Source organism: Anomaloglossus baeobatrachus, chromosome 2 (genome assembly GCF_048569485.1).
Source record: "Anomaloglossus baeobatrachus isolate aAnoBae1 chromosome 2, aAnoBae1.hap1, whole genome shotgun sequence".
In the NCBI taxonomy this organism is placed as follows: domain Eukaryota; kingdom Metazoa; phylum Chordata; class Amphibia; order Anura; family Aromobatidae; genus Anomaloglossus; species Anomaloglossus baeobatrachus.
The window spans coordinates 497,578,519-497,595,900 of NC_134354.1; the positions used below are offsets into that span (position 1 = coordinate 497,578,519).

A 17,382-nucleotide genomic window follows, 5' to 3' on the forward strand; every position below is an offset into this window, starting at 1 on the left:
GCAGGATGGCAGTATATAGCAGGATGGATAGGGGTATATAGCAGGATGGGGTATATAGCAGGATGGGGTATATAGCAGGATGAGGGCATATTCCAGGATGGCAGTATATAGCAGGATGGGGCCATATAGCAGGATGGATGGGGGTATATAGCAGGATGAGGGCATATTCCAGGATGGCAGTATATAGCAGGATGGGGGTATATAGCAAGATGCCAGTTGCCAGTATATAGCAGGATGCCAGTATATAGCAGGATAAGGGCATATACTAGGATGGGGTACATATATACAAGAATGGGGATCATATACAAGGCTGGAGGATCATTACCAGGCTGGGGTACCTTAGCAGAGAATTTGAGGACATTACCCCCATAACAGTGTCAGCAGCAGATCCTCGCCCCATAACAGTGTGTCATGACCACATTTTTTGCTTAAAATTGTATTTTCCTATTTTCCTCCTCTAAAACCAGGGTGCGTCTTATTGTCCGGTGTGTCTTATAGTTCGAAAAATACGGTAGTTGTGTAGATTGGGACAATGTTATACTAACTCAGGATACCGAACATAAACGGGGTAAGTTTAAGGATATACTCCTAGAGTCCTGTAAAAAACTTATAACCTCTGGTAATAAAATGTCCAGGAATAAAAAGAAAAACCTATGGATAAATAAGACTGTACAAAGTATAATAAAACAAAAACAAAGGGCCTTTAAAATCTTGAAGGCTGAGAATACAGAAATAGCATTTCAGAAGTATAAGATATAAACAAGAAATATAAAAACGAAATCAAGCAAGCAAAATTAGCTACCATAACAAAAAAAAATTGCCAAGGACATTGAAATCCCAAAATCTTTTATAACTACACTAATGCCAAAAGGAAAACAAAGGATAGTATCGGCCACTTAGAATATAACAAGTTAGTTATAGAGGACAACGCAAAGACTGAGATATTAAACAGGCACTTCTCATCCGTGTTCACCAAGGAACTGACTGTTCTAGGGATCATCCAACAAGTCAAAATCAAAGTTCACCACCCGATATAATTAATTTAACACAAGAAGAAGTACGCTTGCGTCTGAGTAAATTAAACATTGACAAATCCCCAGGGCCAGATGGCATTCATCCACGAATATTGAGGGAAATGAGCTTAGTAATCGACAGACCGCTGTATCTAATCTTCTTAGACTCGCTTGTAACAGGGTTGGTGCCTCAGGATTGGAGGATTGCTGATGTGGTACCGATATTTAAGAAAGGTAAGTGGGTGGATTCAGGCAACTACCGTCCAGTATGCCTGACATCAGTAGTATGCAAAGTTTTTGAGGGCATTTTAAGGGATAACATGCAAAAATATATTGCAGAAAATAATATAACTGACAGACAGCATGGACTCATGAAAGATAAGTAGACACCAAACTATGTAGGATATTAAAAACTGACCTTGATAGTACAATATTACAAAAATATCTGGATAAGATGTCAGAATGGGCAAACACTTGGCAAATTTGATTTAATGTTGATAAATGTAAAGTAATGCACCTAGGATGGAGTAATCCTATAACTGCGTATACATTAAATGGAAGTAAACTCGGAACTACAGAACAGGAGAAGGACTTGGGTATTCTGATTACAAATAAGCTTAGCAGCAGCACTCAAAGTCAAGCAGCAGCTGCAAAAGCAAACACGATTCTATGGTGTATAAAAAGAGAGATTAGATCCCCTGATCCCAACGTATAGTTACCCCTCTATAAATCACTTGTAAGGCCACATCTAGAATATGGGATCCAGTTTTGGGCTCCACATTTTAAAAAGGACATTCAGAAGTTAGAGTCAGTTCAAAGGCGGTTAACTAGACTACTACAAGGAATGGAAGGCCTCCCATATGACGACAGGTTGAAAAAGTTAGCTATGTTTAGCTTAGAAAAAAGAAGTCTCAGAGGAGATCTCATTTATATGTATAAATACATGTGTGGTCAATATAAAGGACTGGCACATGACTTATTTCTTCCAAAGACAATACTAAGGACCAGGGGGCATACACTGCGAGTGGAAGAAAAGCGATTCTGGCAGCTAAATAGGAAAGGGTTCTTTACAGTTAGAGCAGTCAGACTGTGGGATGCCCTACCACAAGAGGTAGTAATGGCAGATACTACAGTTAGGTCCAGAAATATTTGGACAGTGACACAAGTTTTGTTATTTTAGCTGTTTACAAAAACATGTTCAGAAATACAATTATATATATAATATGGGCTGAAAGTGCACACTCCCAGCTGCAATATGAGAGTTTTCACATCCAAATCGGAGAAAGGGTTTAGGAATCATAGCTCTGTAATGCATAGCCTCCTCTTTTTAAAGGGACCAAAAGTAATTGGACAAGGGACTCTAAGGGCTGCAATTAACTCTGAAGGCGTCTACCTCGTTAACCTGTAATCAATGAAGTAGTTAAAAGGTCTGGGGTTGATTACAGGTGTGTGGTTTTGCATTTGGAAGCTGTTGCTGTGACCAGACAACATGCGGTCTAAGGAATTCTCAATTGAGGTGAAGCAGAACATCCTGAGGATGAAAAAAAAGAAAAAATCCATCAGAGAGATAGCCGACATGCTTGGAGTAGCAAAATCAACAGTCGGGTACATTCTGAGAAAAAAGGAATTGACTGGTGAGCTTGGGAACTCAAAAAGGCCTGGGCGTCCACGGATGACAACAGTGGTGGATGATCGCCGCATACTTTCTTTGGTGAAGAAGAACCCGTTCACAACATCAACTGAAGTCCAGAACACTCTCAGTGAAGTAGGTGTATCTGTCTCTAAGTCAACAGTAAAGAGAAGACTCCATGAAAGTAAATACAAAGGGTTCACATCTAGATGCAAACCATTCATCAATTCCAAAAATAGACAGGCCAGAGTTAAATTTGCTGAAAAACACCTCATGAAGCCAGCTCAGTTCTGGAAAAGTATTCTATGGACAGATGAGACAAAGATCAACCTGTACCAGAATGATGGGAAGAAAAAAGTTTGGAGAAGAAAGGGAACGGCACATGATCCAAGGCACACCACATCCTCTGTAAAACATGGTGGAGGCAACGTGATGACATGGGCATGCATGGCTTTCAATGGCACTGGGTCACTTGTGTTTATTGATGACATAACAGCAGACAAGAGTAGCCGGATGAATTCTGAAGTGTACCGGGATATACTTTCAGCCCAGATTCAGCCAAATGCCGCAAAGTTGATCGGACGGCGCTTCATAGTACAGATGGATAATGACCCCAAGCATACAGCCAAAGCTACCCAGGAGTTCATGAGTGCAAAAAAGTGGAACATTCTGCAATGGCCAAGTCAATCACCAGATCTTAACTCAATTGAGCATGCATTTCACTTGCTCAAATCCAGACTTAAGACGGAAAGACCCACAAACAAGCAAGACCTGAAGGCTGCGGCTGTAAAGGCCTAGCAAAGCATTAAGAAGGAGGAAACCCAGCGTTTGGTGATGTCCATGGGTTCCAGACTTAAGGCAGTGATTGCCTCCAAAGGATTCGCAACAAAATATTGAAAATAAAAGTATTTTTTTTGGGTTTGGTTTATTTGTCCAATTACTTTTGACCTGCTAAAATGTGGAGTGTTTGTAAAGAAATGTGTACAATTCCTACAATTTCTATCAGATATTTTTGTTCAAACCTTCAAATTAAACGTTACAATCTGCACTTGAATTCTGTTGTAGAGGTTTCATTTCAAATCCAATGTGGTGGCATGCAGAGCCCAACTCGCGAAAATTGTGGCACTGTCCAAATATTCCTGGACCTAACTGTATAACAGCTTTCAAAAAAGGGCTGGATGATTTCCTCAGTACATACAACATTGTTGGTTATAAGTGACATGGCGACAAAATGTAGAATTGGTGAAGGAAGGTTGAACTAGATGGACCTAGATCTTTTTTCAACCTATGTAACCAACTACCATATTCTTGTAAAGCGTTTCTCTTAAAAAAAATAAATAAATAAATAACCGTACAAGCCCCATTCTCATATGTTACTCTGCATAAGTTTCACTGATCTGTGCCCCAGAGCAGTTCTTTCTTCTGAAACTGGGGACAGGGGGTTTCAGTCATTGAGAAGATAAATTGAACAGTCTGACACGCATTGTCATCATTTCTCTTTGGGTAATATTCCCTTTAAGCCTTGACAGGTACTGAGCAGAACCGGTTAGGGAGTGTAGCAACATTTCATCAAAATGGGCGATCTGTAATAGTGGCCCAGCAAGTATTGTGCACATGTGCTATTCTAATTAATAGGACACACAATACTTGCCTGTGCAATATGCTTATGTGCAGTATTTTTGGGTGGATCTGCAATGGGTGCTCAATGCAGATGTGAACATAGCTTCACACGGTGACATCATTTTGTCCATACCCATGCTGATAAAGTCACGACTGAGAGGACGGTGTCAGGAGAGATGATCGGTCCTCTTTCTGACTGGCTACAACAGATAAAGCACAATACTGGTATCTTTGTAATATTACTCCCTCACTGTACAATGATCAAGAAAGAGCGTGTCATTCAGTCTTTTTTTACTTCTTTAAACTAGTCTAATTTTTTCTAGATTTCTTCATTGATTCAGGCTGAGCACAGTAATTTGGTCTACATGTCAGATCCTAGCACTTGAGTTTCACACCAGCATTCCTGCCGGGGCTGATATTACTCTCTACCGTAACAAGCAGCTGTGCAAGCAACAGGTGCAGGGCGAGGGCGCAACATATTGCCACAATAGGAAACCCCAGAGCATTTCATAGATTGGATGTGGCCTCCAAAACTGACTAATCTTCATATTTTCCATTACATGTTATTCCACTCTCAAAATAGCTTCATCTACAAATTATAGCACAAAAGGTGGGAACATTTTATTCATGTAAAGGACTTTCTGATCCAAGTGTATCCCTGGTCTGGAGAGGATTTCCTGCCAGAAGAAGCTAATGCTAATCCATCCATGTCTGATCATAGGAGATCCCTCCGTATGCCTCTATGGCTTTCTATGAAATGACTCAAGCCCCACTGATGTATTGTAAATTACAAACACAGAGAGAATCTGTTGCCAGGTTATTGCAACCTGATCTGAAAGTATCAATTATAATGAGACAGAGACCCTGATTCCAGTGATGTGTCACTTTCTAGACTGCTTGCTGTAGTTTTGATAATCTCCTACTGATAAAACAATGATTTTATCACTAGAGGACTAGTAGACCTACTGTTATGTAGTTCTACATAATCATGAGCTCTGTATAACCTCGCCCTCACCACCGATTGGCAGCTTTCTGCCTATGCACAGAGTACACAGAAAGTTGTTAATCAGTGGGGTGGGTGGGGCCTCTTCCCCTACATCATACTGCTCTCAGATTGGGTAGCAAATACCTGGTGACAGATTCCCTCTTAAGTGAATTCTACAGTGTTGCAATCCTTACAAAGCGCGATGTATCTCATTATTCAGCTTGCATTACTCACTTTCCGACTGCCTACGATCATTTCCTACTGATGAAATTTATTATTTTATGTAAAGCAGAGCCAAACGAAATGCAAGTTAAAAATGTGATTCAGTTAATAAACCTGAAGGGGGTGTATAAAACAAACCACAGACACATCAGTAAATCTGCTCTATAAGGATTCACTCCCTGCACACAGTATACACATAGGAGGCTCAATCAGATGTTAACAGGCTGCTTGTTCCCTCAGGCTACACAAAACCAATCTAAAAGAGCATTAACGATAGCTGCACAGATAACCAAAGAGAACGCCATCAGTCATATGGTTAATTTATTTCCGACATGCTCAATCATGACTCTAAGAACGTGAAGCAAAGTGTTACTAGGCATGGGAGTAGTCTGGCATCATCCAGCTGAATCACGGCACTTATTGTGAGTGATGTGCCAAGTATAAAGCGGAATGTCTTACAGATGAGCACAGTTAATACAGTAGTAAAAAATACTAATACATAAAATACAACCTTCATAAAACAGCCTGTTGGTCAATTTGCATGACGTATTAGATACAGAGCATAATGACCAGCATGGCCACAGAGAACATAAAATGCCTACCTTACTGGCTTATCTCCAGGACCCATGTCTTGAAATCCCATTTCTTCTAGCTTGCAGCGGCGGTATAACTCATAATGCTTGCTGTGAGTCTGCTCCCTTAAGTCCTCCATATTAGTGCAAATCAACATTTCACGCAACTTTACAAAATCACAGTGGGTTTCATTTTCCACTAGAAAGAAAATGGCAGACAGGCGGATGAGCAACAATAATTCAAAACTTGCATTCATAGTTTGCCAAACTTTGCCCAACAATTAAAAGGTGTTGCCCACTAAAAAAAGCAGCAAATGAATAAAATATTTTTATTAGAGGTAGCTGTGCTAGGCTGCTTTCACACATCCGGTTTCTGCAGTGCGGCTCAATCCGGCTCAAAAACCTATGCAACGGATGTGGCGAAAAAATCGGATCCGTTGCATAAGTTTTTCCATGCGGCCTGTCCGGTTTTTGACGGATGCGGCTTGATACTGAGCATGCGCAGGGCAAAAAAAACGCATCCGGCGGCCGGATGCATCTTTTGCCGCAGGACGCCGCATCGGGCGTCCATAGGCTTGCATTGTAAATCGCACCGTATCGCGCCGATAGAAAGTTGCCTGGCACGTTTTTTTGTGCGGCGAAAAAAACGTGCCAGGCAACTTTCTATCCGGCCGCCGCATGGGCTAAATATGCTGCATCTGGCAAAAACCGGACGCAACATAAGGCCATGCGGCACAATACGGCGCTAATGCAAGTCTATGCGGAAAAAACGCAACCGGCGGCAAAAAAAAAGAACAGTTGCGTTTTTTTTGCAAAGCGCCGTATTGTGCCGCTCAGCAAAAACCGGATGTGTGAAAGCAGCCTAAGACAGGGATATCTAAGTTGACATGATTACAGACACGACATTCAGTCTACAACATGCAGCCAATCACCAGCCACAGTAGTTAGTGATTGCCTGCAGTGGTCACCTGTTTTAGAAGGAACTTCACTGCTGATTTTCGAGCCACAAGAAATGGAGTTGCAGTGGTAGCAAAGGGCAAGTAATCCAATTTTGTTTATTATTAAACAGACAATCCCTTTTTTTCAACATAGGAGTTTTTGGGTATATTCTTAAAGGGAACCTGTCTGCAGAAATTTCCCCTAAAACCTAACAGATTCCCCCTCTGCAGCTCGTGGGCTGCATTCTAGAAAGGTCCCTGTTAGTATTGTGCCCCCTTTCTGACCAAAAAAAAGAGTTTATAAAGAGGTACCTTTTTGGCTTCGGATTCTATAAATCTGACACGGGGGCGGGCAGCCTGATGGCCGTTATTCTGCCCCCTGGTCCTGTATGCCGCCCCCATCGCTGATTTCCATACTTTTGGACGCCGCCCACTGCTCCAGCCATCCCCGCGCATGCCCAGTGCCAGTCTCACGGGACTGAGCACTGTGACTGCTGGTGACGTGTGCGCAGGCAAGTGATTATGGGCGGGACTGTGACTGTTATCAGCAAGTACCCGCCCATAATCTCGTGAGCGCGCAAACCTCTCCAGCGTCACACTGTGCTCAGTGTAGATGCTAGACTGTATGGGCTGCTTCCAGGTATGACATCCCTTTGTCACGTGATAGTATTTTGAACACGCCCCTATCACGTGACAAAGGGACGTCATCCCTGGAAGCAGCCCATACAGTCTAGCATCTACACGGAGCACAGTGTGACGCTGGAGAGGTTTGCGCGCTCACGAGATTATGGGCGGGTACTTGCTGATAACAGTCACAGTCCCGCCCATAATCACTTGCCTGCGCACACGTCACCAGCAGTCACAGTGCTCAGTCCCGTGAGACTGGCACTGGGCATGCGCGGGGATGGCTGGAGCAGTGGGCGGCGTCCAAAAGTATGGAAATCAGCGATGGGGGCGGCATACAGGACCAGGGGGCAGAATAACGGCCATCAGGCTGCCCGCCCCCGTGTCACATTTATAGAATCCGAAGCCAAAAAGGTACCTCTTTATAAAAACTCTTTTTTTTGGTCAGAAAGGGGGCACAATACTAACAGGGACCTTTCTAGAATTCAGCCCAGGAGCTGCAGACGGGGAATCTGTTAGGTTTTAGGGGAAATTTCTGCTGACAGGTTCCCTTTAAGCAAAAGGAGAGGGATTTGCAGAAACACCCCATGATATATAAACAAGTAAATGTCTGCAACTATTGTCCACGTGTGCATATTCACATATAGATCTATGTGAAAGCTGTATGTATATATATATATATATATATATATATATATATATATATATATATAGCTTCAAAACAGTACTGCATAAAATAAAAAAAAATTGTGTTCCCCTCCCTCCCACACACACATATAACGGGTCTGTATAGTATCGCTTGCATTTTCATTTACTTTCTGAAGGATCTCTATTACTACAAGAGACATTAAAATACTGTTCAATGCCCTTGAGGCAATGCCGAATTTTTGATATTCTAGAAACCGTTTCTCCCATTTATGCAACGTTAAAGGAGGTTTACAGAACATGACACTCACACACTTGGAAAATAAAGTCGTTTTCACATTTCACATTATTTTTAAGCCAAAATCAGCAGTAGGTCCAAAACATGGAAGATTGACAGATCTTTCCTTTAGGCTGAAGTCTGTGCACGTATCGCAATGTGCGGACGGATCACTGGGCTCCTGACTCAAATTAACACCCTTTAGTTCATGACACCCTTGACTGGACATTGCCATCCATACATGAACCGTGATACATGAATAGGTGAAGTCATCATTACAGTTTTTCTCTATTTATGTTCCACATTTATGTTTCTTTTGATTTAGCGCTCGTATAGACAATTGTATATACTGTCTGTGCCTTCATTCTGTGCAATACAGAAAGCACATGTACCAATGTAATTGAATGGGCTAGTTCAGATGACATTTTTCAATACAGCCTAGATGACCATGGGGAAAAATATGCAGAATTTAATGGATGCACTAAAAACAGATACCATAATGGCACATTACATATGGAGATCCATTTTAATAGATTCATTGCAAAGATTACTTAAGAAAATGTGTGTCTTATTATTTTTTTAAATAGTAGATGTAAAAAACAGATGTTACACAGGTGAAACAGACATACGGATCATACACATGAAAAATAGTCAATTTTTCTTAGAAGAACAAATACCGACTTGTCGAATAGTGATGTAAATACTAACCAAAATATGCTCATGTGAAAGTGACCTAACATTTTCTATTCATTCATCTGCAGACGATGGACACATAAAGCTGTTTTCACACTATTTCACAAGTGTAAAGCATCAGTCATGTCTATTTATAAGAAGGTAGACTTGATAACAATGGCAAATATCCCACCAGTCTGCTCACCTTACATAACCCTAGGAAGGTTAATGCATTTACCACTCACAGGATAATTAATGGGATTTACTTTCTGAACCAAAACCACTTATACAGCTGGGTCTATTTTAAGGAAAACTTTGTAACTAGTGCAATGCTCATTCATTATGATAGCAGTCTGAAATGTTTAATGTCCATACTGTTAATGCAATATTGACAGTACAGCCATTTAGTGGATCAGACTGTTTTTATAGATTATTTCTGTGCTCAACTGTACCTCAGTTGTATTGTTTACAATGGATAATTAAATTCTTGATACAAGTAAGTGAGTATAACAGAACTAATGTTCTCTGGATCAGAAACACATGACTGTATTTCTGATGGTTACAGACCCACATGAGACAACATTGTGGGTCGTGTATCCCTCCCTGCTCTATCCAGTTCTTTAGGAAGGGGACATCTCATTTTAGTTACCACCAATGGGTAAATAGGTTAATGACATCCTGATTGGGGGCAGCACGGTAATTATTAGGGTATGTGCGCGCGACGCATTCTTGATTTGACAAAAAAAATAATACACCCTCTGGCAGACTTGACCGCATGTGACAAAAAAAACACTGTAAAAACGCATATGTTTTCTATGCTTTTTGATGTGTTTGTATCAGTGCGTTTTTTTTAATGGAAAAATTATATATGATCGGATAGGATAATTGATAGATAGCTAGAAAGGATAGAAAAAAAAACATAGAATACATAAGAAAAAACATATAGAATAAAAAGAAATAACAGAAAAGCTTGATAGCTATCACTCTATCATGACAGCGGGTTTTTTTTAAAAATATTTTTGGGTAAAAAAAATGACGTGGGGTCCCCCCATTTTTCATATCCAGCACAGGAACAGCCGCAGGTTGCAACCCTCAGCTGTCTGCTGTACCTTGGTTGGTTATGAAAAATAGAGAGGATCCCACACGTTCTTTTTTTTTTTTTTGATTATTTGATTTAAAAAAAAAATTAAAAAAAAATGACTTGGGGTCTCCCCATTTTTTTTTTTTTTAAACCAGCCAAGGTAAAGCAGACAATTGGGGGCTAATAATATTAGGTTGGGAAAGCCCATCGTTATTTGGCCCTTTCTAGCCTAATAATAGCAGCCCACAGCCGCCCCAGAAGTGGCGCATCCATAAGATGCGCCACTTCTGGTGCTGGACCCAGCTCTTCCAGTTGCCCTAGTGCGGTGGCAATCAGGGTAATAAGGAGTTAATGACAGCCCACTGCAGCCACTAAGTCTTATATTAGTGATGGCAGCGGTCTATGAGACATCACTCCATCACTAATCTGTAAGTGAAAGTAAATAAACACCCAAAAATCCTTTGCTTGGAATAAAATACAAAAAGCCCCCTCTTTCACCACTTAAATAACCCCTAAACACTCCTGCAGGTCTAAAATCCACATGAGGTCCCACGGCGATTCAGCTCTGCTACATCCTTGTCCTGTCATAGCGAGCACCATAGAGTATGACTGCGACTGACAGCAGAGACAGAGGCACGCGATAAGAATGAACTTGGGTGAACCTCTGACGTCAGTGCCGCAACACAGGCAGTAGGGCGGGGCCCGCAGCTGTGACGTCAGAGGTTCGCCCGAGTTCATTCTCATCACACGGTTCTGTCTGTATCGTAGCCTGATTTGCGGGCACAGGTGAAGGACTCCAGCTCTGACCGGAAATCACCTGATCGTGCTGCTCACTTCAGTCACTCGGGTGATATGCTGTTACAGGTGGAGGACTCCAGCTATGGCAGTGAGTAACCTGAATGAGGTCACCGCTGATAGCGTGACTCACTTCAGTTGCTGCATGGAGTTCACAGCGAGCAGTCATGCACAATACCAGCTTGCTGTGAGTGTCAGATGAAGCAGTGCTGGAAGCATTGTTGGACCTTGTGTGGCTTACGTCGGACCTAGAGGGCTGTTTGGGGGGGTTAATTAAGTAGTTAAAGAGGGTGTTTTTTTGTCTTATTTCAAATAAACGATTTTTTCGGTGTTCGTGTTTATTTACTTTCACTTACAGATTAGTGGGGTCTCCCAAGCCTGAGACGAGAGAGATACAGAGAGAGAGACAGACAGACACAAAAAGAGAGAGAGAGAGAGAGACAAAGAGACCGACCGAGAGAGAGAGAGACAGACAGAGAGAGAACATCTGCAAGGAATTTGTATGTTCTCCCCATGTTTGCGTAGGTTTCCTCCGTGTACTCTGGTTTCCATCCACACTCCAAAGACTGATAATCGTGATGATCACGTCTGTAAAGTGTTGTGAAAATGAAAAAGTTTGGACACACCTTCTTATTCAAAAAGTTTTCATTATTTTCATGACTCTGAAAATTGTAGATTTACATTGAAGGCATCAAAAGTATGAATTAACACATGTGAAATGAAATACAAAAAATTGTGAAACAACTGATAATATGTCTTATATTCTAGGTTCTTCAAAGAAGCCACCTTTTGCTTTGATTACTGCTTTGCACACTTTGATTACTGCTTTGGCATTCTCTTGATGAGCTTCAAGAGGTAGGCACTGGAAATGATCTTCCAACAGTCTTGAAGGAGTTCCCAGAGATGCTTAGCACTTCTTGGCCCTTTTGCCTTCACTCTGCGGTCCAGCTCACCCCAAACCATCTCGATTGAGTTCAGGTCTGGTGACTGTGGAGGCCAGGTCATATGGCGTAGCACCCCATCACTCTCCTTCTTCGTCAAATAGCCCTTACACAGTCTGGAGGTGTGTTTGGGGTCATTGTCCTGTTGAAAAATAAATGATGGTCCAACTAAACGCAAACCGGATGGAATAGCATGCCGCTGCAAGATGCTGTGGTAGCCATGCTGGTTCAGTATGCCTTCAATTTTGAATAAATCCCCAACAGTGTCATCAGCAAAGCACCCCCACACCATCACACCTCCTCCTACATGCTTCACGGTGGGAACCAGGCATGTAGAGTCCATCGTTCACCTTTTCTGAGTCGCACAAAGACACTGTGGTTGGATCCAAAGATCTCAAATTTGGACTCATCAGACCAAAGCACAGATTTCCACTGGTCTAATGTCCATTCTTTGTGTTCTTTAGCCCAAACAAGTCTCTTCTGCTTGTTGCCTGTCCTTAGCAGTGGTTTCCTAGCAGCTATTTTACCATGAAGGCCTGGTGCACAAAGTCTCCTATTAACAATTGTTCTAGAGATGTGTCTTCTGCTAGAACTCTGTGTGGCATTGACCTGGTCTCTAATCTCAGCTGCTGTTAACCTGCGATTTCTGAGGCTGGTGACTCGGATAAACTTATCTGCAGCAGAGGTGACTCCTGGTCTTACTTTCCTGGGGCGGTCCTCATGTGAGCTAGTTTCTTTGTAGTGTTTGATGGTTTTTGCAACTGCACTTGGGGACACTTTCAAAAGTTTTCCCAATTTTTCAGACTGACTGACCTTTGTTTCTTAAAGTAATGATGGCCACTCATTTTTCTTTACTTAGAATTTTTATTATGGCAAGAAAAAAGCAGCTAACAGTCTATTCAGTATGACCATCAGCTGTATAACCACCAGACTTCTGCACAACACAACTGATGGCCCCAACCCCATTTATATGGTAAGAAATCCCACTTATTAAACCTGACAGGGCACACCTGCGAAGTGAAAACCATTTCCGGTGACTACCTCTTGAAGCTCATCAAGAGAATGCCAAGAGTGTGCAAAGCAGTAATCAAAGCAAAAGGTGGCTACTTTGAAGAACCTAGAATATAAGACATATTTTCAGTTGTTTCACAATTTGTTGTTAAGTATTTTATTCCACATGTGTTAATTCATAGTTTTGATGCCTTCAATGTGAATCTACCATTTTCAGAGTCATGAAAAAGAAAACTCTTTGAATGAGAATGTGTGTCCAAACTTTTGGTCTGTACTGTCTATATATTATACATACATACATACATATACACACATACAGCAAATGAAAAGCACTCCTCAAATGTCTGTGGATAATTGTGCTGCGTGTCTACATAAAGCCACGTCCATATCGCCCACATATGGGAACCTAGCAGAATCCAATGTCATATAGCAACTATTGCAGATGTCATGCATACAGAATCATTGGGGAATTTCATTTTGAAGATGCAAAATTTTGGCTAGATAAAGACTTTTTTCAAACATAGTCTTGAATATGTACAAGATGGACTTCTTTACCTTGCACAGTGCCCCATGGATACTGCCGAGCCTTTACCATTTTGTTTCCGATCTTAACTTCCTCCATACTCCCCACCACTGCAAAAGGAAGCTGAGTCTGCAGTAAGAAAAACGTATATAAAAAAAAAAAAAAGCCAATTAAAAAACATTTACCATAATCTCAAGTTCTTGTACAACTACCGTAGTTTACTCTACATATTATAATACTTATAATACATAGCAAGAAATTGGCAGCAAAAAAGTTTAACTTGTTGGGTATTGTAATGTCAGCACCATAAACCACGACAACCCATAACAAATACAGAGGCTGACGACTATACAGTCACAATCCTAATCATGTAAACGCACATCACTGGAGACTTACATTCATGGAGGCATTCAGCTTGCTGATGGTCTCATCATCTGTTGGAAACTGGTAGATCTGCACGCCATTGCTCACCAACTCACTCATCAGCTTTGTTTTGAACTTTTGTAACTCTGACTTTGAGATCACATCTGCTTTAGCAATGACAGGTATGATGTTCACCTGAGAAGGAGCACATTCCACACGTAAGATAAAAGACAACTCATGTACACACCTGGACAGAAAGTCAGTGCACAGAACATAACAGTATGAATCAGACACTGGCCGCAGGATTTTACTCTGAAACATTGCGACATTTAAGAATAAACATACTCAACCCCTTCTCGACACAGCCAATCTCCATTTTTGTGTCTTCTAAAAAAAAACTATTTTTCCTTACATAACCATATGAGAGGTTGTTTTTTTGCAGGACAAGTTGTACTTTTGAATTACACCATTCATTTTACCACTGTGTACTAGAAAACAGGAAAAATTTCCAAGTGTGATGAAATTATGGCAAAAAACAAAATGCAACTCTGACATTCTTGGTGGGGGGGGGGGATTGTTGTTACATTGTGTATGGTAAAAATAACCTGGCATCATGATTCTCCTCATCAGTAAGATTACAGATAAACCAATCTTGCGCAGTTTTTAAAAAACAGATTTTGGAAAAAAAAAAAATTATTCTTTCGCTTGAAATATTTTAATTTTTCATTCGATGGAGCTGTGGAGGGCTTATTTTTTGCTTGGCGACATGTAATTTTTATTGAAGCCATTTTGGGACAGATATGTTATTTTGATCACTATATTTTTTGCAGCGTAGTGGTGAGCAAAAATAATGCAACTTTGGCATTTGGAATTTTTTTCTGTTTACAGATCAGGCTACTTAAAACAGCGATGCCACAGATGTGTATGGTTTATTTTTTTTTACAGTATATATTTTTCATGGGAGGAAATATTAAAAACATTTTTTTTTTTTTATTTACACTGTATTTGTTTTTCTCCTTAGGAAACTTGCACCTATGATCGTTTGACCGATCAATGACACAGTATTGCTGTACATAGCAAAAATCACAGTCTCCTTTGAAGCTCATCTACAGATGGGTTTCAACAGAGTTCCGGGATGACGGGCACGGAGGTTTTAGATACCCAGCTGTTGGAGGAAGTCATCAGCGCCCTACAATTACATTACAGGGCAGTCGATAGGAGCATAGAACGACCCTCCCCCATGCTGATGAGCTGTCAATGCCACTGTCAGAGATTGACAGGAGCATTTAACAAGTTAACAGTTGCAGGCAGAGCCATTAGCTACCGGCTATGGGGCAGGCTCATGGGGTCTCTCCATACACCCACTCCCAACTTGCGCCGTTTGGGAAGAGGTGAAAAAGTCAGACAAATTTTCAAAATATTTTTACTAGATAACACCATAGAGTTTGAGTAAAATATACCAGGCTGCAATCATGCAGCCAATGTCTGATTCTGCTACCTATAAGTCAGGCAGCATGAATCAGGTGACTGGTTTCCTTTAAAGATATATCATGAGTTTTATGTCCACTAATCTAATAAATGGTGGGATCCTTTCCACAATGTCAGGCTTTAGCTACAATGAAGAATAACTATCAATAATTCAGGCCATCAGAAAATAGTACCTTGCTTTCTAGCTTCTTCATGGTTATGAGATCAAGAGACTTGAGGGAATGTCCAGTGGGAGCGATGAAGTAAAGGCACACATGAACGCGAGTGTCATGGTATTTGTACAACAATCTTTTTATCTTCAACTCTTCTTGTAAATAGGCTTCAAACTGTGTGTCTATATAGTCAACGATGGGCATGTAGCTGGAAGAGAATAAAATGTAGGCTATAGCAGTGGAAAAGGCTGATATAACAGTGCTCACCAAAGAGGCGCCAACTGATCACTGTATGATGCTACCTATTTACCCCTATAGGATATGTGCATACAGCAGCATTTTTAGGCGGATTCCATCTGTCTGCTCTTTTCAAGAGGACCATACATATGAAGGCCTGTTTACAACTTGTTCTGACCAGGAGTGTGTGCATGGAAAACCTTCAGTGTATACACTATACAGACCTTCAATGACCATAACCTACTGAGATATAGCTACAACAGAAGGCTGAAATGCTCCACACTCATTGGGGCCTATTGGCAAGGCATCTGACTTTATGCTCCTACAAACTGACCCAGGGTGTGCCACATGGGCACATATTGATCATATGATGGGTCAGTGTGCAGTAGAATACCATTATTGGCCAACCAGAAAGGCATCTGATTGCATGTCTATGGATATATCAAATACTAACATCATAGGTGACATAATGATCATACCAGAGCCTTTAAAGTATTGTCCACCTTTGAGAATATATTTTTTCTTAAAGAGATTGTCGACCATGCTAAATCATTTACTGTTTTTTCCATAAATGCAGATTAATAATGCCCCAAAGAACCCCATATACTATTTCTGCCAATTTTCATGTTGCTTTCTGCTTCATTTGTGTCCCTGGCACCAGCTCTGCTGTCACAGCCGTCACTTCCTGTTCAGAATCCTCTGCTCCCTTCTTACTACATTTCCCATCATCCCTTGTCCTGGGCTGCAAGCTAGTATAGTAGTGAGTACACCCCCCCTGCAACTCAACTTAATCCCCCCTGCAACTCCACTTAATCCCCCCCACACTCACTCCTCTCCCAGTGTCACACACAGCATCAGCATAACATCATGTAAAGGACATTGCTGTATACGTCTTACTGATACATAGCATAAAAGTAACACAAAGTACCAGAACACCAGCCAAGGCAATAAAGATTATCTGCTACTTCCCCTCACTGACTAATCATTTTCTGCTGTAATAGTATGGATGGAGGGAGAAAGCTGTATGAATGTATGTACATAATGGAGGGCGTACAGGAGGGTTATATACTGTACATTACACAGGGTATAGAGCAGGGTGAACATGTATACAGCAGAGTGTATACAAGTGAGAACACTGGAAAGAGTTGCAGGGAGAGGGGAGAGGTGCATCTGAAATGAAAGAGGCTAAGAAAGTAATGGCCAACGCCTTTAAAGGGAATCAATAACTTTTATTGCTCTACCTTCTCCTGTTATTTTGCTGTAAGCCCCGAAGAAATTTAGTGCTGCCTGCTGGCAAGTCAAGAATACGTAAATCAAACTGAATATTCACTGCTCTCCATGCCCACTTCTCGGCAGTGACAGTAAATGACAGTGAAGATTTTAGCGATCACTGATGCCAGCGCGGGAGAGGTGGGCGTGGGGAGCACTGCTTAATCAGTTTGAATTCACATATGCTTGATTAGTCAGCGCACGACACTCCAGGGCTTACAGCAAGATAACAGGATAAGGTAGAGCAATAAAAGTTACTGGTCCTGAAAGAGCTGCCCAAGCCCTATTGCAGGATATCAGTTTTGTACTAAAAAAAAAAAAAAA

General features: G+C 41.3%; 1 protein-coding gene across 1 annotated transcript in view; it reads right to left on the bottom strand.

Moving 5' to 3' along the window:
* SEPTIN10 (septin 10) overlaps positions 1-17,382 on the bottom strand; it is a 101,255-nt gene that overhangs the window by 53,227 nt on the left and 30,646 nt on the right. The window contains exons 5-8 of the mRNA XM_075334274.1: positions 15,574-15,760; positions 13,946-14,107; positions 13,582-13,678; positions 6,073-6,241 (exon numbers count right to left, since the gene is read on the bottom strand). Of these exons, the coding sequence (XP_075190389.1) occupies positions 6,073-6,241; positions 13,582-13,678; positions 13,946-14,107; positions 15,574-15,760 (615 nt within the window). The remainder of the gene's footprint in view (positions 1-6,072; positions 6,242-13,581; positions 13,679-13,945; positions 14,108-15,573; positions 15,761-17,382) is intronic.